We start from the raw sequence: 23,586 nt of genomic DNA, 5'->3' as shown, positions 1-23,586 counted from the left end.
AAATATCACCTGGATGAGCAATAAAGCCTTTGTGGATAATTAACAATGTCCTCATGCATATTCAAGTCTACTGACATTTCCTTTTTGTGGGCTATAAATAGGCCTATTATATTACTATATATAAGCTAATATATCTGACATTTCAAGTACAGGCCTTCAGATAATAAACCTGCAAAACAGTAAATAGTCCAGATGTTTAAAGCATTGTTTGGTAGCTAAATTAATTGAGTTAGAGCCAGCCAAAACACATTTTATACCTTAAATGTCCTAAATTTCTTCATTAAATCAAGAACCACTATCAATTAAAATAATGTTGCTTTAAAGAATAATGGTTAGTATTCTGGGTTTCAAAGGATTTATTGATAGGTTGATTCACAGGCACAAATTAAGGGATTTTTATTTTGTATTAAGTAGTCAACTATAGGCTGTGGAGGACCACAAGAATCACGTAAATAGTAAGAGCATTTAACTAATTGTACAATAAAAATTAATACATTTGTTTACAAATTGATTTATTAATTTATGAATAAATTGACTAAATTACAAAGTTAGCAATATTTCCCACCTTGCATTTCCCTGATGCTTTTATTAAACCCATTAGCTATTGGATTTGCTAAGTTTGCAAATGTATTAATGGCTATTTTTATTGTATAATTAGTTAAGAATCAATTAAATGCTTCTAAATATTACTATTTACGTCATGTAGATAGTAATAAACCATTTAATTGATTAATAAATAATTGTACCCATTAATACGTTTGTTAACAAATTGATTTACTAATCTATGAATAAATGGACTAAATTACAAAGTAATTAATTATTTGACATTTTAATGGACAATAAAATAAGAATTATAAAAAATAATTTACAAATGAAATATTAATTCATCAATAAATAGTTCAAATTAAAAAGGGATTTGCAAAAACACCATAAAACAGTCAATAAATACATTTATGAATTCATAAATAAATAATGAAATTTAAAATTCTATTTGAAAATACAGTTTAAAAAGAAAAATTAATAACTGGATTTACAAATTGAATTAAGAATACAGGTTTTCACCCATTAGCTATTGGATTTGCTAAGTTTGTTTTTAATAATGGCTATTTCTATTGTACAATTAGTTATTAATCAATTAAATGCTTTATTACTATTTACGTGACTTTTGTGGTCCTCCATAATAGGCTACTGTTATTGAGTACTATGAATCAAAAGTGAATTAAAAGCTGAAATCATCAATGTGGCTCTGTGCAGAAGAGAGATCTAACTAAACTACATTTCCCATAGTGCACCTGTGTGGAGCGTCGTGTCGTCAGCGAGCTGTCAGACCCGAGAGAGGAGGACTCGGTCCAGCATCTCTGGAGCAGCGGAGCGGAGCGGATGACTGAGACACATTCAGGCTGAAATGAGGAGCTTTTAGCTGAATGTTTCCTCCACAAACTGGATGTTTTAAAAGCTGGATGTTTACAGACTGACCCTCCTCGTCTGCCGTAGAACCAGACTGGAGATCTGACTTTAATTCTATCAATGAGATAATGTGGAGTGGCTGAAAAACACAAGATGAAGAAGCAGTTCAACCGAATGAGACAGCTCGCCAACCAAACTGTGGGCAGGTAAGAGCTGATTTTACCAAAACGCATATAAATCCACCACATTGAGCTTTGTAATTTGCTGTGACTGAAGATAACCAAAGCAGGAGTTTATCGGCTGAGTTCGGCTTTACTCTCATTCAGTCAATGGGGCTTTTTTTTGCAGCTCAGCTGGTTTGATTTGCACAAAGCATTAACTGTCAGTGGAGGTCACAGTTGCAGTGTTGAGCGTTGTGTGATTGATTGAAGCCCAGCAGGGGAGGAGGAGCGTATCCGCACTGGATGATGATGAGGAGGGAGAGAGGACATGGTACCCAAGGAGCAGGGATTCTGCTGCTGCTGACCACTGACCGATAAATAGGCGTTATCAGTCGCTATAATCCCCATAGATGTGGGTCAATAGGGGCCTACTACACCCACTAGTAGGTTTTATCATCTATTCACATGGTAGATCACTGAAAGAAGGTATACCCAAAACACAATGTTTTTCTTTAAACTTAACAAAGTGTTTGTTTTTTTGCCTAAACCTAAAGAAGTTGTAGTTTTATTGCCTAAACCTAGTAGTTTTTTTTTCTTAAACCTAAAGAAGTAGTAGTTTTTTTTTCTTAAACCTAAAGAAGTTGTAGTTTTGTTGCCTAAACCTAAATAAATTGTAGTTTTGTTGCCTAAACCTAAAGAAGTTGTAGTTTTATTGCCTAAACCTGTTTTTTTTTTGTTTTTTTGGAGCATCGCCCTGTCGGGGTTTCTTTCACAACATGACTGGCTCGCTGTACATTATCCCTTACTTAGCTGACAAGTATGATAAGTGATTTAAATTGTTTTGCTTAATCTGGCTTAACGGAAGCGTGCAAATGTTAATTAAAAAGGCCCGAGGATTGTGCCTTGGGGAACTCCAATTAATAGTGATAATTCCAGTAAAAACTGGTCAAACTCATGTTTCATTCATTTGTGTCCTTAATACAGATGCATTTTAGTGTATTTTTCGGACTTTCTGCATGCATGAATGACAACAAAATAATATATCGGCACAGCCCTTGATTGATTTTAAATATATATTTGACTCAACAGTTCAGATTGTGAGAATACAGAGAGTTGTTTTTGAATTTGTCCTCATAGTCATGTCTCTTTTGTACCAAGGAAACAAAACTTGCTAGGCACGAGGGTGACGAGTAGTTCTGGTAGGAGGAGGGTTTCCTCTCGTTCATGTGACCCATAACCTCTAGCTACGCCTCTGGGGAAGTGAGCAAGGATTGTAATAACCTAAGAAACTATAGGTTAAATGCCTGCAGATAAAATGATCTTTACTGTTCGCTGTCAAGCTCCAGAAATGCTTTTTTTTTTTTTTTGAAATCCTGTAAGTTAAAGTACCATTAAAACATGGTGACGCGTCACGGTTGATGATGGAAGTGATTAATCCTAGTAAATCCTGACTGCACAAAGCTGCATCAGATAGTAGTATGAAATGTAAGAAATGCTTTAGATTAATGTGCTTAGGTTTATGTGATTTATCTGTTATCAGTGTGTCTGTTTCTCTGAGTTTGTTTTAATCTCTCATATGGGACCTGAGGCTCAGTAAGTAATAGTCAGAAAGTGCATGACCCATTTTGGCTCAAACAAGCTCTATATATGCCTCTTTTATCATGACGCTAAGAGCAACTTGATGCTTGTATCTTTACTATGAAACTACGCACAAATGACTGCAGTTTTCTGTCACTGTTGTTGTTGCTTCTTTGAGCCTGCAGGCCAAGTTGGTTTGGGATCACAGTTTGAAGAGGTGTAGCGGCAGCTTGGTTCTCAATAGGTGCTTGCAAGTCTTTGTCTCTACTTCTATTTGTCAACCCCACCCTTAGCTCGTCGTAACTGAAAGTCAATGTCAGAGTGTCAACACTGCGCTTTTGGCAGTTTGGATCGAGTGTTGTTTAATTTGTTGCATAACCCTTAAAACAGAATCATTGCTGTGTTTTAACTCAGCTCAGCCAAAGAGGACGCGTCAAATCAGGTTGATTTGCAGCCTGAATAACTTGCTCCAGGTTTCAGTATGCATTGCTGCGGTGATGTAAGTGCACTATAACCTGTTTGTTTTGCTTGGCTGACGGCAGTAACCGACGATGCTGGCGCACCGAAAGGATTTTGTGTCAAGCTATCTTGTACCTCGCTCACCCACACTCAGCCTGCAGCCAGAGGCGCTGATACAAATCAATGAAAAAGGTATTACTGCAGCTAATGCCCAGCAGAGTGGACTTGGCAGAGGTATCAGAAATCCCTTGAGGACATTTGCCCATTACTAAGAAAAAATTACTGGAATTGTGCCTTGTGCTCCTTACTGGAGCTGGAAGGGACAACAGCTCTAATGCACTTCAACAGATAAAACCAACCAATTATTTGTAAGTATATAATCATAAAAATGTATATGTGTGTGTGTGGAAGGCCAGGTGCTTGTTTATTTCCCCTCATCTGCCTGAGAGCCGGAGCACCGGAGCCCAGTGAGGCGGAACATCCCGGTAATGAGTTCTAACCCGTATCATAAGAGGCAGAACAGCAGGGGCAATTAGTCATATTTAGAGGGTAGAGACTCCAACATGACGCCTCACCGCTGGCCACACAGGTAATTGGTGATATTCCCTCCATGACCTTGGCAGCCCGCGTCACCTGGTTGGTGTTGAAGGTCGCAGGATCCTGATGTCCCACGGATTTCAGAAAAAGAAACTACACAAACCAAATGACATTTTGCAGTGTTGCCAGGTGTAATTATACTAGAGATGTTCCAATACCATTTTTCCTTTCCCGATACCGATACTTGAACTTGCAGTATCGGCCGATATCGAGTACTCCTCCGATACCAGCATGATAATACAAAATAAGGTTATTTTCATTATTATTTAACAGATGTATTTGCGCCCTGGCAAACTGTACATTGGCTCCAAATGCTCCATTAAGCGGCAAAATCCCACCTTCCCATTTTGTCGTCCAGAACAATGAATTCCACAATTTTGTCGGATATCTTCGTCGCTTTTTTTTTAATGTGATTTCCAACGTTTGCTGCTGCGGTTCATTCTTTTTCCCCTTTGCCTCGGTGAAGTCGTCGTGCTCTTTCACGTGATGCGTCTTCAAATGTTTTATAAGATTGCTGGTGTTGAAATTGGCAACACTATCTGCCACCCCTGGAAACGGAAGCCTTATAGTCCATATCGCCGTTTTACTTGTTGGATTTTCCACTGTGAAATATTGCCAAATGACTGACATTTTTACACATTTTCGATATTTTCTTACACCCCTAAACATGATATATAAAAAGTGTAAATACCAGCTGTTTTCCCCATTAGTTTATCGTCTTCTGGCTCCAGCTTCGTATTGAATTGCCATGAGAGCGGCATCAGTTTTCTCATCTGACTCTCTGCAAGAATAAGCATATTTCCCCTTAATATATAACTGTTCCTTTAACTATGTCAGTCATGTATTACAAGAAACTGATTACTGACATAAATGATCAGATCACATCTCCTCTGAGCTCTTGTCACCTTTGACTGACACCACTCACAACGTTCGTTTGGTGTTATCTTCAAATTTTGTCTGGTATTGTTTATGATAAAAACAAAAAAACATCTGTAACCTATTTGCTAACAGGATATTCAGTGTGTTCTCAACCTCTGTTCTGCCTGTGCGACAGTCTGGTATGAGTCTTGGTATGATTATTTGATTATTAACACCTGACAACGTGGCTTAGAGCAACAGTTACACCCAAAACAGGAAGGATGAGATGCTTATCTAAACAATATAGGATTCATTCACTTCAAACCTTTATATTCACTCATTTTGCCTATACAGAATAATTATTATGATTTATTCAAACTATATTTTCAGTACATTTAAGGAAATCTGATTATGCACACTGGGTATACCGAGGCCTACTCTAAATATATAGTTCATTTCAGAAGTGTTTCTAATTACAATTATATTGTTTTTCTCCATGAAGTGTATTTAAAACTTACTTACATGCTCATTTGAAATCTCATTTGTTGGTTCGGGGATCTGATTTGGATCACAGCAAAGGGAATGAAAATTAAAGTTTGGGAATATTTACACGCTTTATCTACTTCCTCTTCCTTTCTTTAGCATTAGAGCAACATCATTTGGAGCTTGCAAAATGCCTATCTGTCTTCTTTATAGTTTTACTCCGTGCAGGAAAACACGCACATGAGCATCCTGAAACTAATGAAGCGTCTCCCTCCAGGACGACATTGCTGCATTGCTCCAGTTGAGGATATAGGTCAAGAGAGGTTCAGACACAGTTAAATTCATCTCTAAAACAGTCAGTCTGCACCATTAATCCTGCGTAATGCTGCGTAAACTGTGTGGCTGAATGAAAATGTGTAACTCTCTGTGAGCACAGCGAGGTTATGGCAGGAAGGGGACAGGCCTAATCCTGTTTTTGGCTCTGTCACTTCTGCTGCAATAGAGTATTTTTAACTCATCTTCTCATTCACATTTTTTTTTTTTGGGGTGTGTTGGCGATAAACGAAAAGAGGCTTGTTATTTGACTTCAGAGCAGAAAAATCTCTTTAATAAAAACATGTTTGTCCAGGTTTCAGCACAGGAAGCTGATGAATGTCAATGCGAGATAAAACTGAAATCTATTAACGAGATGTTGGAAAATGGGTTTCTAATCTCCATCAACAGGCTGGGAAATTGTTTCTTTTTGTCACAGTGGAGCGTTCAGGCTGCAGGTGACAAAAAACCCACAACGTATTGTTTGTATTTGCTCCAATTCAGTCCTAAAACCATTATCAACTGTCAGTCTGTTAGCTCTGGTGATTGAAGAGAGCACAGTAAATTGTATATTTTTTCACGGTGGAAGAACAGGCATGCCCTTAATGGCTTCATTATTTTTGTTTATTTATTTCATGCATTATTGTTCCCACCCTCCCCCCGTCATATTCGTCGCTGCAGGAACAAATCGTGACTCTCTGATTGATGCGAGAACCTTTGGCCGGTGGTTTTTCCTGGTGTTGACGTTGGGCTCGGTTGTTGCTCCGTTGGTCTCCCTTCAATAAAACCTGAGGAGTAACCCGTGTAACCAGCCACGGTTGTTAGGCTTTATTATTCGATATGGTGACAGCAGAGAGGGAGGAAGACGGGATGTGTTGCCCTGCAGTGCCCACAGACCTCTGCTCCTCTCTGTCACACTGTTTAATCTGTCGCTGCTGCTCGGAGCACAAAGATGAACACTTTGATGATGCTGAGATTCATGGAGGAAGGAACAAAGTGCGGATACGAAGATTTTCCCACCATTTATACGTTTGATTGTTTATGTTCAACGGATGAACCAGATGTCAGTGAACACAATACCAGACCTATTTGACATAACAGAGATATGCATCCTCGTGGGTGTCTTGTATCCCCAACGGTCCCTGACCTCCTGACATCTGGACGTCTCATTGGTCACACTGCTGTCACGACCCTGTTGACATCCCATCAATGCTGAGCTTCAGTGTTTTGCTCTGGTAGAGAGAGATCTGGGAGCTCCTCCTGTCTTATACAGAATATATACATCAGATTACTACAAACGGCTCCATGAAGGCGAACATAAATTATGCATAAATGTTACCCTCCTCGAACGCCGGACCATTCAGCTGAAAGATAATGAACCCATTTGTCAGACACGGCGCTGTATGTGTGTGCGCTAATTCCAACAACATCCTCAGGATTTGATAATTGATTGCCCTTTATTCAGAACATAGAGTAATTAGTATTCATAGCGAGGCTACTTTGCACGCTGAAAACAAAGTGAATAATGCTGTCCTGGGAGGAAAATGAAATAAATTAGTGTTAGTGTTAATGCTCAGGGTGAAAGGGTAAAGGAGAGACTGGACTGTAACGTGACATGCATGACTTTATATGTTTACAGCGTGAGGTGTTGCACCTCTGAGGTGTTGACTCACATCGTGGGTGGGAGAGCTTTTTATTATGAGCATCATTAGAGGCGTTATACTGTCTACTGTCTGAGGGTGTAAGTGTGTGTTTAAGTGTGTGTTTAAGTGTGTGTGTGTCTCACCTACCTGTCCGAATCGTCCTCATTAATCATGATGAGAGTCTGTTAACGAGGAATTCCTGCAAGCAGTTGGACGCTGACCCTCTCTGCTAACATCACGGTAATTATTATGAGTCTATGAGAGATGCTAGCTGCCAGCAATGAGGGCAAAGCACACAATTAAAGGAATATTCATTTGGGGACATAATGCATATTTGTCAGGATGTGGTTAGCATAGCTTAGCATAATGACTTTGAAACAGCTAGCCTGGCTCTCCTGCTAAAATCTCTAAAGTTCATTCATTAACATGTTGTATCTGTTTGTTTGACCTGAACACAAACAGTGTTTTTATTGTTAGAAAGGGTTGGTACATGACAGCTTTGTTGCAGCCCACTGCTCCTGAAAGGATGCAGTTTTTTTTTAAAGTTGTTTTTAGTTTAAGGCGAGGCACGACAGGCAAAAACATCATTTTTCATGCACTATTTTGCTTCCATAACACGTTTTCTTTCAGACTAGTGGAAAGAAAACATCCAAAATACACATTTAGGTTTATCTATTTTACTACTTTGTCTATTTGCATCTGTAGATTTCTCCTAAATTCACCAAAAGTTTGCATTAGATAATGCTTCATTTGCATATTTAAACATAATTTTTCAGAAAACTTGTAATTCAAAAAATAATTGTCTTAATGTAAGTAATCAACCGGGGAAGTTTCATGGTTACATTTTTACCCTATTCACCTGTAGTGTCGCCCCTTAAATTTTAAGTTTTTTTTTAAGTTTAAAGGTACTATATGTGACATTTTACATGTATTAACCACTTTATATTGTCAATGTGTGAACGGATTGTAACGTAACTTAAAAACTGAGACCTTCCTCGTCTTTCTCGGTTGCCTATAACCCGTCTGTGGACTGATTTCTACGTAAAGGACTTGGGACTGTTTTGCCGAGAAAATCCAAAGAAGCCGTTGATTGCTTCGTGACGTAAGCTGATAAAGTCATTTGCAGACTACAAGCTAGTTAGTATCATGGAGCCAATGGTCCAAATAAAATATAGGAACATTACAGAACATTATGTAATGGATAATCACCGACGAGGGGTCCATTATCAGGAATTAATGGACGTTGAGGTGTTCACTGCAGCTCACTTAACGGCTGCAGGTGTCATTAATAACGAGGATTTTCTGAAAGTTGCATACAGTTTTTTTGTTTTTTTTAAAAAGTGTAGGAAATTACAACTAAGTTAAATAAATCGAAAAAATAACCACTTATGATCAGTAGTTCATCCATCTGTCCAGAACTTCTGTGCAGCGTTGCCAGGTTGCTAAATATGCTCAGTTTTTTTGTGTTTTTTTGGTCGTGCAGCCACGATGGTGTTAAACCTGGCGACCTCACTGGGACATCAAGACTTCAGGACGTTGTGCTGTTTGCCAAGAAATAGTTCTTAAGCACATATCGCCCACTAAAACCACAAATTGTCATTTGTATTTCTGTCATGTTGTAAATAAGATGACTTTAGAGGCGTCATAGGCGTGTGTTTGAGTTTTGGACACAGCCAGGCTTCCTGTCTTTATGCTAAACTAGGCTAACTAGGTCCTGACTCCAGCTACGTTTACGGGGATTAGGGTTTGATTATATGACCTAAAATAACAATAAGCATTTTTTCTTTCAGAATACATCAGTGCTTGATATTTCATTTCTTGTTGTGGCTCACTTCTGATGTCTTTAATGCATTGATTTCCACGTCTACAGCCGTGATTCTTCTTCCTCTACTCGCCTCACACATTCATTTACCTGCCTCTCATTCTTCACTGTCCTCCCGTCCTCTGCAGCCTCTCTACCCTCCAGTGTAAACTTTACTTTGTGAAAGCGCAGCACGTTCTGAAATGATGCTCTGTCAGTTGTACCCTGAAGCTAATCAGCGTAGAGCGAGGAGGTGATGACTCTTTTTGACAAAATAGCTTCTTTTTGCACACTGACTGAGGTGTGTGATTATATATTCACCTCGACGCTCGTAGAACTGGATCCTGCTTCAGATTTAATGACTCAATGTGGGGTTTATAATCCTGCAAATCAGCAGCAGTAGATTTTGAATTATAAGAGGCATAAAAAAAAAAAGCCTCACTGATATGTTTTCTTGACTTGTCTGTCAGTGTTCTTCTGGGACGTCGGGGTTTTTGGGTGAAACCGAGGGAGTCACTCAGGGAGATGTTACTGCCAGTGGAGCGTTATTGAAGTCACTGGAGTGTGATGATGGAGACGCTGCTTCGGGTTGTTGCTGAGCCACCGAGGAGCCGGCAGACAGATGCACAACCCCCTCAGCTCCGCTCAGCTATGCTGCTGCTCGTGGCATTTAGAAAATAGTTTTGCTTCTTTACAAAGTTTGGAAATCAACAGGATGTTTCTAAGCTGCCAGTTTATTCATTAAAATATAGGAAGGAGGTGGTTTTACATCTTTAAAAAATGTTTTCTTGTTCACCTTTAACCTTAAAATATCCAGAGATATCTACTGAGAACTATTGCTGTTTTTCAGTGGTGGAAGAACGTTCTCAAATTGTTTTTTTTAAATGTAAAATTAGCAGTACTACAGCGTAGAAATACTCAGTTACAAGTAAAAGAAAAACATTCAGTAGATGTTAAGTCATTCAGAGAATGGAAGGAAGGAATCATCAGAGGCTAAGTCATGATACGATGTTATCACGATATTTGCGATATTGTGATGAGATATATCGCAAAATATTGCGATTTATTACCTTTTTTTCCAACTGCAAATCATGCAGTTTGTCAACATCTGTTTTATTGAATTTGAGTTTTTATGAGTTTTCATTCACATATCTTAAAATGAGAGGTCATGCCAGTTTTTCCTTGCCAAAATTTAGCGCAACTTTGGAGCGTTATTTAACCTCCTTTGTGACAAGCTAGTATGACATGGTTGGTACCAATGGATTCTTTAGGTTTTGTAGTTTCATATGATGCCATTACCTTCACTCTAGCTTTAAAAGTGAGCCCACTACAACCTCCGAAAGATCGATTGCGTTAATGCGTTAAAGAAATTAATGCTGTTAAAACGATTTTGCATTAACACGTTAAGATTTAAATGCATATATTTCACTTTATCTACATGTTTAGACTGCAAAGAACATTGTTGTTTGACTCCTTACATCATAAACAATTTTAGGATTTGACAGCCGTAATTAAGATATCACTTAATTTTGGGCCCAAACTGAAAATACACATGAGGATTCGGGTGTCCACATACTTTTGACCACATACTGTATTAATTACCAACATGCATGAAGTCAGACTGGCGGCATAAAAAGCAAGTTTCCCACAAGTCCCGTGTTTGTGTGTGTGACCATATGGCGTCTTGTGACACACCCGTGTTACCGTGACAACCACAGTCCCTCAGTTCTGTTTTGTCGCTGACGTTACCCGCCCGGTCACCCAACAACGCTCCACCTTTTCCTGTGCGTCGAACACACCCGCCCACCGCTGAGCAGTCCTGGAAACATTAGCTCAGCTGTGACGGGATCCCACCTCGCTTTAAAAACAGCCTGCAGCCTCCGAGGACTGTTAAAAACACCCGAGTGCTTCAGAGCCTGAGCACGACAGGAAATGACATCACGAGTAGGGGACGGGAGGGGTAACACTCCCAGAGCTGCTGCAGTATTTGCACTGTTGTAATGGACACTAATTGGGAAGCCTGTTAGGGAAATTCCACTCAAGTGACCGCATGCTGATGCAGGCGTGCTGATGTCTCATTCAGAGCTGTCAGGTCGAGTGTTGATCCAGATAAAACACATCGCGTCAACATCCTGTCGTGCCCTGATGCAGACTAGAGTGCTCGTGTTGGCGGCCACGACTCGTAAAAAGAACGTGATGGAGTGCAGCTTTGAGGAGACGCTGTTGATCTGTGGTGGCACACGGGTTTTCAGACTGTGAGGTCAGAGGCAGTGATATGTTGATAGGTTCATGAAGGGCTGCGGTCAAAAAGTATTTTTTGCTTAGAAAGGTTCAAAACGGAGTGAAATGACTCAGAAGTATCTCAGTAGCAGTTGTTGAGTTGATAGATGTGACTGATTGTGATATCATCTCATATCGATCGCAGGCCCCTGATTTGAATCGAATCAAAATTGTGGCAGACTTTGTGATTTCAGCAAATATCATATCGTTGTCCAAAGAGTCATTATAATATTGTATCATGATGAAACTTGTGATTTACATCCCTATCAGCGGTTGCAGCAGTGTCTGTAACACACAGCTTATGGAGGCAATTAAGGTACTTTAAGACACTTAAATTGAGGCCTGATTGCAGCAATTTCCATCAAAAATCATTCTCCTTCTCTGAGTCATAAACTCAATGCAACTTCCCCTTTGAGGTATCATTATCTCAAATAAATAATATCACGTATAAATGTCCATAACTCCGGCTATAACCCCAGAACTTGCTAGAGATTCTTCACATTTGTAGGTTTTCTTCACTATCAGAGTGATCCAGTGATAGTTGTATGTTCCTTCCATGGGTACATTACAAAAAGGAGCTGCTAATAGTTAATTCAGCATACTGTTAATGGTGCCAATTCGCCAGAATGTAAACAAATATAGGCTCAAGTTGCAGCGCTACACCCAGCTGTCTTGATTCTGCACACAGCGTCAGACTTTGGAAACCCCCTGATCAGTTTAAAGTCTCGTCTGTTGTAGAGCACGGCTTAAAATCTCACTCACAACAAACAATGAACCTCCGTCTGAAATTACCAGTTGGGTTGACGGAGTGGAGAAGCCGTCCTCGTTATTTACACATTATCTTGTGTTGCCGGCCGTCTCAGAAAGAGGCAGACGCATTCATTTCCCACTCTAATGGGAGCGGTTTTCTACTCCTTCTCTTGTTACTCCCCTCTGTCTAAAGCACATCCGTCTTCAGGGAGATTTCTTGCAGAGATGCAGCAGGAATTGTTTTCATTTTCTGGGTTTATTTCAATCAAACGGAGAGCAATTCTGTAGGTAATTGAAAGGGCAATCACTGAAAATATCACACAAATTACATCATATTGTTTCAAATAGCTGGACTAATTTCTACAGTAGAGTGCGACTGTGTTTGTAGGTTTTTTTGTGTAGCTTCTAGGGCTGTCAATTGATTAAAATAATTAATTAATTGCAAATTAATCACACTTTTATCCATTCAAAATGTACCTTAAAGGGAGATTTGTCAAGCATTTAATACTCTTATCGACATGGGAGTGGGGAAATATGCTGCCTTATGCAAATGTATGTATATATTTATTATTGTAAATCAATTAACAACACAAAACAATGACAGATATTGTCCAGAAATCCTCACAGGTACTGCATTTAGCATAAAACAATATGCTCAAATCATAACATGGCAAACTGCAGCCCAACAGGCAACAACAGCTGTCAGTGTGTCAGTGTGCTGACTTGACTATGACTTGCTCCAAACTGCATGTGATTATCATAAAGTGGGCATGTCTGTAAAGGGGAGACTCGTGGGTACCCATAGAACCCATTTACATTCACACATCTGGAGGTCAGAGGTCAAGGGACCCCTTTGAAAATGGCCTTGCCAGTTTTTCCTGTGCATGTGAAGTTGTCCTCTTCACCTCCTGCCCCTCATCTCACACCACAGTCGGCGAGGCAGTGACAGTGACACCTGAGAGCCGAGGGTTTGACTTCCCATTAAAGTTTAACAGACATAGATAGGAGTGGTGGCGACACGGCAACAGGTACAGTAGAATCAGTCGAGTCTTGCACGGCAGCTTTGTGGCCACACCTTCACAACAGCTGGTCGGGGTTTTAACTCTGACTCCACCGACTTTACTTTGAATAATTAGGGAGGTAAGAGTCCCACTTTGTTCCTTCATATTTGAAACAGAAGCAGATTTACATTTTACATCATTTTGATCATCGTGACAGGCAGAATAATTTCTCCACCTTTCCACCCGCTGAGTAGCTCACAGTGTTATGTCAAGGATTAATTATCACTACAGGAAACCACTAGGGCTGTCAAAGTTAATGCCATAATAACACGTTAACGCTAATTAGTTTTATCGCTACTAATTTCTAAGGTTTAGGTTGTAGCGGGTTCAATTTTTAAGCTAGAGTGAAGATACTGATATCATATGAAACTAGAAAACCTAAAGATTCCATTGGTACCATGTCATACTAGCTTGTAAATAATGCTCCAAACTTATGCTAAATTTTGGCAGAGAAAAACTAGCATGGCCATTTTCAAAGGGGTCCCTGCAGATGTTGTTGTCTGTTGGGCTGCAGTTTGCCATGTTATGATTTGAGCATATTGTTTTATGCTAAATGCAGTACCTGTGAGGGTTTCTGGATCAATATCTGTCATTGTTTTATGTTGTTAATTGATTTCAAATAATACATATATACATACATTTGCATAAAGCATGCATATTTGTCCACTTCCATGTTGATAAGAGGATTAAATACTTGACAAATCTACCTTTAAGGTACATTTTGAACAGATAAAAAATGTGATTAATCGTGATTAACTATTTTAATCGATTGAAAGCCCTTATTTTAAACATTATGAAAGACTTGGACATCAACAGGTTTTTGGATATGCACAAATATCGCAACGCCAACCTTTTCAAGAAGGTGGTTGAAGGAATAAAAGAGGGAGGCTGTTTTCAAACGGTAGAACAACATTAATTGGAGTATGCACGACTCCATGTCTCTTTTCATGAGATTCATTGTCAAGAAGAAAAATATAGAACATCCAAATTGAAATTTAATTCAGTTTGTTTTTTTATGCTACATGTGTAATTCCACATAGTTGTGGTTGAAACAGGATGCTGGAGAACATGATCCCGTTAAATCTTCATTACAGTCTGAGTAAAGATGTTGACTGTCAGCTGTGAAGCAAACAACGCACAAATCACGCCACGGTGGATGGAGGAGTTATTATGAGCTTCATTTCTTACCGTCACCCCCACAAGCGTATGTTTCAGTGAGCCCCAGTGTTTCTCAGCCATACATCACTTCAATGGGCCTCAACCCACACAGCCTCGTTTCCACGGCAACGGTTGAGTCATTTACTCCGGGAGCTGCCGAGATGATGATGTAAACATGCTGATAGTGTAGGTGACTTAACCGAGTGTAATCATGACGGAGGCTGAGTGAGGAAATTCTGGCTTTAAACATTTGACTTTACTGTGTATATATACACTGTTAAGAATATCCCAGTAAAATAACAGTAAAGAACTGGGTTGCCTTTATGTTACTGTAAAATTAACATTATTATACTGTCGCTGAAATTTACAGCTTTGTACTGTTAATGAAAAATACATAATTTCACAGTATTTTACAGTTAATTTACTGTTTAAAGATACATTATATAGCTGTTTTTCCACCTTTCTTTTACATTATCTTACTGATTTGTTTTAATGCACTATTTTCCCTGATAACTTAATATTTTCCTGATGTTTTACCAACGTTTTTCAGATATTTTACTAATATTTTTTGGGATATTTTACTAAGAGTTTTTGGATATTTTACTAAGATTTTGTCTGATAACTTATTAATATTTTTAAGATATTTTACTAAAGTTTTTCAGATATTTTACAAATATTTTACAAATATTTCCCGCATATTTTAGCAAGATTTTGTCTGATAACTTATTAATATTTTTCTGATATTTTACTAATGTTTTTCAAATATTTTATAATTTTTTTGGTGGATATTTTAATAATATTTTAGCATATTTTATTAAGATTTTGTCTGATAATTCATTCATATTTTTCGCATATTTTAATAATGTTCAGGTCCCAGAATTCAACAAATCCTGCTTGAAACTGTTACTGATGATACTTTAGACAGTTGATCAGCAGTAAAGTGATGTTTTTTAAGAATGCATTATAGTTCAGTTAAAAAACAGCCTATGATGTAATTTAACAGGTTTTCTTTTGTATTAACAGTAAAGCACTGTTTTTAGCAATAACAGGTTAATACTGTTGAAATCCTGCTGTAAATTAACAGCAGTTGTTTATAGTGATATATGCTATATTATGTTCCTGTATTAAGTATTACAAACACACCGGCAGATAAACCAACGCTGACTGCGTATTAATGCTTGGTATTTTAATCATCAGGTTGGGGTGCCAGCTGCAGTTAATCTTTTTAAAAAAGTCTTTCCTCCTCTGCAGGAGCTCTTCAGATGTCTTTAGTCTGCACACCTCGTAAACAGCAGTAAGGCTGCTAATCTGCTAACTGAGCTGTTCAGCCTGAACCACAGCGGCTGTCCATAATAAGGTGTTATTTTTGGCCAGAAGTGGGAGAACAGAGCTAATTGTACTCATATAAAATGCAAATAGATTCCGGGGGTTCATTGCTGTTGAAGTAAAACTAGAGAAAGTGGGACAAGAACACAATTATTATTTGCTTTACTGTTCCTTCTTTTAGTAAATTAGTCTGAATCAAACTACGTAAAGCGTGTATAGCAGTATTTAATTGCCTTTTTTAGTTATAAGTATCCAGTGTTGCCGAGCTGCAGCAGTTATACAGATCTGAGTTTCATGTATTAGACGGAGATCTGCAGAATCGTCCAGCATCTGCGTTCTTGTCTGGCAATATGGTTTGTTTCAGAGCATCAGGAGCGGAGGAAATTACAGGATTTGAGGGTGCTGGTGTTAGGGCTGTCACGGTGAAGGCATTTCCCCTGCGGTGATAATGATTGGCTCAACAGCGCGATATGCGATATCCTGATTTTAGTGCTATATAATTAAGCTTTATTGTTAGGCTATTATTAGGTATATTGTTGCTTTTTAAATGACAAAACTTATTAAACTACAATAAGGCTTTTTCAGCTGAGAGGCTTTGGTTGCGTCTTGTTGCTATGATACGGAATATCCGCAGGAGTAAAAACGGCGGCACAAGGTAGAGTAGTTGCTCTGGATGAAGAGAAGGCTGGAGCACGGAGGGAGAGATGACGGACCCGCCGGTCTATGTGCATTCATTTCTCCTCCATTGTTGTTGTTCGGCACTTGTAGCCTACATGTAGGACGTGACGGTTTGTCTTTGTGGTATTTTTCCCGCTCCTCCTCCATTGTGATTGGACGACTGGGTAAATAGTGACAGTGACGAGGTCAACATTTTACCCAAGGTTGACCTTTTTTTAAAAAAAATAACTAAATAAATGTAATTATATAAATCCAAATAAACAAAATAAAAATAATAAATAGATATTTTAAAATAAATAAATTAAAAGAAAAAAAAGAATAAATAATAAATAAAAATGAATGAAATTACCTTAAATAAATAAACCGAACTGACCACAAGGACGTTGTAAAATCACCAAAATGTACATACATTTGTGGTAAATTCCAAAGATCCAGGCAGGCACGTGGACATAACGCTAAAACGTGAAGCATTTGAAAAATAAATAAATAAATGAAATTATATAAATCCAAATAAACAAAATAAAAAAAATAAATAATATCTGAAAATAAATACATTTAAAGAAAAAAATAATAAATAAAAATAAAATGAAATTACCTTAAATAAATAAACAAAACTGACCATAACTGATATTAGACAGTTTGAGTCTTATAAATCGTAATCTAGTGGAGTTACAGACAATTTTTAAAATAAGTGAATCCTGATAAAACAACATGCTGGTTCTTTGGGAGTGCGTTAAAGTTGCACCACCCTGCTGTAAAACATTGCAGCATACCCCACAGACGCGGTTCCTGCTGTGAACCTTCAGGTTTCAAACCGCAAGTAACAAAAGTCAAATCCAGTTTGACAACAGACAGATGAGCAGCTTCTTCAGGTGTGATCCGGGCATTTCATCACACACCTGAAGACACACTCGTCCTCCAAGGAGTGTGTTTTTACAAACCGGGGGTAACCTTAGACAGAGCTGTTTTGTGTTGCCATGTGTTGCTCTTGTTTTAGCTCCATGCACTCTACTTACCCTCGCTTCAGAAATGAGTTTTTGTCAGAGAGCAATCAGCAGAGCAGCTCTGTGATAAGACGGCTTAGTGGCACATAAAGATGTCGCTGCTGATAACATGATGCCTCTGTAACGAGCCATCGCACAACAGGGGTGCAGTTAGCCCCCATCCTGCTCCTCCTTGAGCCTGGGAAATTAATCTGACTCTGTCGCTGTAGTTTAGTTTAACGTACGAGAGGAGAGCAGCTTTTGCTCCATATTGGCTTCTGATAAGACCGAGGAATATTGTTTTATACCGAGGGTATTGAAAGGGGGAAATGTTTGGATCCTGACAGTAGAGATTACTAAATAAATGTCTCAGATGAGGGGATGAAACAAAGAAGAATATCATTTAGGAATGCCAAGTAGTTGTTTCAGTGGCAAAAATACCAAACATTTGCTGTAATTAGTTTCTCAAATGTGACGATTTGCTTCTTTAAATTGACCCACTTTAAGGTTTTGGACTGTTGGACAGAATAAATAAGCTATTTTAAGACGTCACTTTGCATTCTAGGAACTGCTGATGAACATTTGTCATTGTTTACAAGACTAAAAGATTAAATTCTTCATCCACAAAATGATCTAAAGCAAGCACGTATCAGCAAGAATGCAATAAAATATGCTAAAATATAAAGTGATTTAAGTGCAAATTTAACTTAGCAAACAGAAAAGTATATAGATCAGAATCACAGAAATACAACTAAAAACAAGGAAAACATAAACATTTAGCAAATCTATACGTACATTAAATAAGATAAATAAATATATAAATTAAATGATTTTAATAAATTATTAAAAGAATTGTTACTTTCAGCTTTAGATGCAACTATTATTTTTAAACTGCATTGAAATAACATAAAAATTCCACCTAAAAATAACTGAAATCAGCAGAAATCTGCCCACTGGACTGTAGCGCTACAACAATTAATTAGTTATTAACTATTAAATTAACTATTTTGATAATTGATTAATCAGTTTGAGTCATTTCTTAAGAATAAAAAGTCTAAATGATCTGATTGCAGCTTCTTAAATGTGAATATTTTCGTTTTTTTTTTTTAATCCTCTATGACAGTAAACTGAATATCTTTGAGTTGTGGACAAAACAAGACATTCGAGGATGTCCTCTTGCGCTTTGAGAAACACGGATTGACATTTTTCACCATTTCTGACATTTTATAAACCAAACAACTAATCAATTAATCAAGAAAGTAATCGACAGATTGACCAACAATGAGATTAATGGTTAGTTGCAGCCCTACTGAACTGTTGATTCTCAGTGGGATTAGCTGCACGTTTGATTCAATGTCAACACAAAACAAAAAGCCAGACGGAGCTTTAAAATGCTCTTTGCGTAATCTATATTGTGTAATATTAAATCCCACATATCTACAGAGAAGAATGAAGTGTTTGTGTTTGGCAGGTACTCTATGACTCAGCAGCTGAGTCATGAAAAGGGAACTCCTACAGGATAATACTCAGCTGGCTGCAGGAAACACCCCGACTCACTCCAACGTCTCTCCTGAAACACAACATTTTAAACATTTACCACACGCAGTTCAGGACTCAGGAGGCTTAAAGCTTAAAGAGTTTATGGTTTGTTTGATAGACTATATATGGACTGCATTGGTTGTTTCAGGGATCAGAAAGACGAAGGTTTGAGTAGTAGATCAGTGGATTTTAAGGCTTATCAGACGCCAAAACACTGCAGAGGTTTATAATACTATGACTCAGGATTTAGTGCACAACTGTGGGACGTTTTTAGCAACAATCATTTGATCTTCTTTCTCAACAGTTCATGTTATAAAATAATCTACCGGCAACATGTTTTTAAATATATATATATATATATATATATATATATGAAGGGTTCATTTGCAAATATCTGTTTTTATTTATTTTCCTAAATCATGTTTTTTTTGTGCAATCCAGTGATTATCAATCAAACTATTTATTCATTTTAAGAATGACTTTTATGTGTTTTTGCTTATAAACTCTTAATATATACTGTAAAACTACAATTAATAGCCCGGGCTTTTATTCGCTTCAATCACTGAACTCAACCGGTATATATTTGGGACGGGCCTTTAATGCCTTTTGCACAAAACTCATGTAATCATTTCCAAACTTCACAACATGCTTCGATCAAACAAAACACTCTGTTTCAATCCATATTTGTTGGCGTTCTTTCAAAAACTACAAAGGGAGGTATATGCACCTAACGGGGCGGTCTAGCAGCAATCAACAGCACCATAAATCTGAATAAATTATACTTTTTTTGTGCTCATGGTTTCCCTAAAATGAACTGGATGATTGAATTGTGGAAAATCGAACCGATCGAACGATGTGTAACATGTCTGTATTGACAAAAGTTGATGTTGTCGTGTTGCCACACCCGGCGAGTAAATAGGGACTCAGCGTCTAATTGGGGCTTTTAATTGAAGTTTTACGGTCTGTGTATTTTGATTTATTTGCAATTAATCGCGCTTAAGTATTTTAATCGATTGACAACACTAATAATAACAAAAACCCTCCGTACTGCTTGTGTTGTTTTTCTAACTCTGGTACAGGTAAGTCAGGATTTTTCTTTTTACTTCAGGCAGTCGACCGTAAACTAAACTTAAAAACTTTAAAACATCCCAGAAATCTCACAGATGCACTGCAAGTTCTAACCTTACTTTAAAAAAGCATGCAAACCGATTGCATTGAAACAATAAAGTAAGGGTACCTGTTTAACTTAAGTGAAGTTGAACAGGTATTATATATTGTACAAATGCTTATTTGGTGTAGTACACTTGCACTTGAGTTTAAATAACCCAATAACTTGATCATTTACTTTAGAAATACTCTTGACAATACTCTTTGCAGAGATCCCCTGCCATATAATGAGACTTTATCCTCATTAGTCACAACACAAAGCTCCCATAGATCCTCCTCTTCCTCTCAGGAATGACTTATCTCTGGTCCATTGATCCCTGAGTAGCTGCTGGGTTTATAGATACTGTACATGCTGTTCATCATGCATAGAGGTTTCATGTCACTCCATACCGCTCTTTGTCACTGTGACAGCGGCTGTTGAGCTGATTTACTGTCATTATAAGTTGGCTCGAAGGTCTTTCTGTGTACACGGCGGCCGCATCGCCGAGGCGTTCCGTCATCACTGATGCAGGAAGACGCCGAAGGACGGTGGTTGTGATGACGGAGTGGGGCGTTAGCGTCTATCAGAAGGCTATTCAGTGCTTACAGTATGGAGCCTGCATGAAAGGAAAACTCAAAGGTTATTGTAATAATTACATGTTGAAGCATAATTTGATTGAAAAAGTAGGAGATCCCAAATCAATCTGTTTCTTTATATAAAGTTTACTTGCCCAAAAGTATCCGTGTGTGTGTGTGTGTGTGTGTGTGTGTGTGCGTGTGTGTGTGTGTGTGTGCGCGCAGGCAGCTCCTCTGGCACACTTAACAAAGCTCTGACCCAGTTTGTTGACTGGATAAGTGGGTTTCTCTGTTTTTGGTTTCCTGCTTTTCTCACGTCCACTCAACCTGCAACAGCGACACACTTTTAGAAACAGTAGACGGATTCCTGAGAAACTCCGGTTTAAATATTGTAGAGTTTACAAGAGTAATCAAATAATAAAATATCATAGAACTGTTTATCTGTACCATTGCACCAATATTCTCCATTTTTTTAAAAAGATGCTAGATTTGAGCCTCAATCAAATATTGAATATTACAGTAAAGTATGAGATCTCTATCGATGAAAACTAAATATGTTTCAGGTGATTATACACTAATGAAAACATAGTTATGAACAATTTATTACACGGCTTTGTTGAATACTCAATTCTGATTGGTCAATCACGGCGTTCTACGGTCTGTTATTTCTTTATAACAGACTGTTGCTATGTATAACAGACCGTTGCTATGTATAGCAGACCGTTGCCATGTATAGCAGACCGTTGCTATGTATAACAGACCGTTGCTATGTATAGCAGACCGTTGCTATGTATAACAGACCGTTGCTATGTATAACAGACCGTTGCTATGTATAGCAGACCGTTGCTATGTATAACAGGCCATTGCTATGTATAGCAGACCGTTGCTATGTATACGTGCCGTTGCTATGTAAAACGGACCGTTGCTATGTATAGCAGGCCGTTGCTATGTATAGCAGACCGTTGCTATGTATACGTGCCGTTGCTATGTATAGCAGGCCGTTGCTATGTATAACAGGCCGTTGCTATGGACGCAGTTCTGATGTCGGACTCTGGAGGACTGTTTTTGTGTCAAATTATTGATTTCTTAAGTAAGTTGCTGTGTAATAAGCGGGATAATGTACAGCTAGCGGGTCATTGTTGTGAAAGACACCCCGCTTTGCGTCGGGGTCCGGCATCGCCCTGTCGGGGTTTATTTCACAACAATGACCGACTCGCCATACATTATCCCTTACATATACCATTTCTGCGTATAGATCCCTCGAAATGTTACACACTGTTCCTTTAAGTATATCAACCCTCAGCCACAGAAGACATACTGACAAACTGTTTTCACCAGTAGTGCTCTACATGACTAGTGTGGTGGTGTGCCCCTTTAAATCTTTATATATGATGCTTCAGGAATATGTTTTCATGTAAATAAAGCTGAAATAATTCTTGGACTGCATGTTGAAGTCTGTGTGGGTCATCCTCAGCAGACTCCGACTGTCTCCGTGTCCAGGCCGCCTGCAGGTACATGATGCAGGTGATGACTCACACAGCCAGGCTTCCCCCTCCGCCTCGTTTCATCTCACCATCTCAGGGTGGATTTCTGCAGAGCTGCAGCACACAGCCACACAGCTGACTGGAGCTGAGCACGTATAATGGGAAATGTCATTTATGTAACACTGTAAATAGCAATTAGTGCCGTGACACTAAACAAGAAAGGTTACTGCGCATTCACGTCAGTTTTATCTCCTGTTCTCGCACACGATGGAGAATGTTGAACTGGCATTTACAGTATGTAGATAAACACCTGGAAATGTTAATAACAAGTCCTTCTGGTTCCGTTGTAATGCAGTTACATGCTACCGGCTATTCAGTGAACCATAAGGACATTTTCAGCTTGTCATCATTACTATAAAATGAAGTCTGTTTGGCTGCAAAAATCAAACGTCCTGTGAGCCGTCCAGTTTGAGAAAACGCTGCTTGATTTCTTAAAGATCAGAGGAGCGTTTCTCTTTCATCTGGCTCTCTCATAGCTAGTTTTTCATGCTCATCAGCGTACTGTCCGCGATCAGGAATTCTTTTGATGAAAGCACAAAAAAGGACGTCAGCTTGCAATGTGTTTTTTGGTTGTGACACGCTTTCTTGCACATCTAGGCCTTCACTGCAGTGTGGGAGTTTTTGCAGAGGAAATGGTGTTGTGATTTGAAGACATCACATATTTAGATAAACAAATCTTGGCCTAATGCAGTTGTTCCGAAACTTCTGCATTATAGGTGTGCAAGGACAGAAATAAGTCATCATGCAAAAAAGTCATCATGCAAATGGGACTTTTGATACCGATTCCGATACCTGAACTTGCGGTAACATGGGAATGTACAAATATGCTTGCTTTATGCAAATGTATGTATATATTTATTATTGGAAATCATTTAACAACACAAAACAATGACAAATATTGTCCAGAAACCCTCACAGGTACTGCATTTAGCATAAAACAATATGCTCAAATCATAACATGGCAAACTGCAGCCCAACAGGCAACAACAGCTGTCAGTGTGTCAGTGTGCTGACTTGACTATGACTTGCCCCCAAAACTGCATGTGATTATCATAAAGTGGGCATGTCTGTAAAGGGGAGACTCGTGGGTACCCATAGAACCAATTAACATTCACTGATCTGGAGGTCAGAGGTCAAGGGACCCCTCTGAAAATGGCCATGACAGTTTTTCCTCGCCAAAATGTAGCATAAGTTTGGAGCATTATTTAACCTCCTTTGCAACAAGCTAGTACGACATGGTTGGTAC

The 23,586-nt window shown here is 38.5% G+C and overlaps 1 protein-coding gene across 6 annotated transcripts in view; it reads left to right on the top strand.

Moving 5' to 3' along the window:
- The first annotated feature begins 1,308 nt into the window (after window positions 1-1,308).
- Window positions 1,309-23,586, top strand: part of LOC119479560 (rho GTPase-activating protein 44-like) — a 76,183-nt gene continuing 53,905 nt past the window's right edge. For 4 of the 6 annotated variants that reach the window (XM_037755320.1, XM_037755319.1, XM_037755324.1 and 1 more), the window contains exon 1: window positions 1,309-1,613. In XM_037755320.1, the coding sequence (XP_037611248.1) occupies window positions 1,561-1,613 (53 nt within the window). In that variant the 5' untranslated portion in view covers window positions 1,309-1,560. The remainder of the gene's footprint in view (window positions 1,614-23,586) is intronic. The other 2 variants (XM_037755323.1, XM_037755322.1) reach the window with 1 other exon arrangement.

The sequence above is a fragment of the Sebastes umbrosus genome, chromosome 20, assembly GCF_015220745.1.
Source record: "Sebastes umbrosus isolate fSebUmb1 chromosome 20, fSebUmb1.pri, whole genome shotgun sequence".
Lineage (NCBI taxonomy): Eukaryota > Metazoa > Chordata > Actinopteri > Perciformes > Sebastidae > Sebastes > Sebastes umbrosus.
This window is presented reverse-complemented; position numbering and strand designations above follow the sequence as displayed.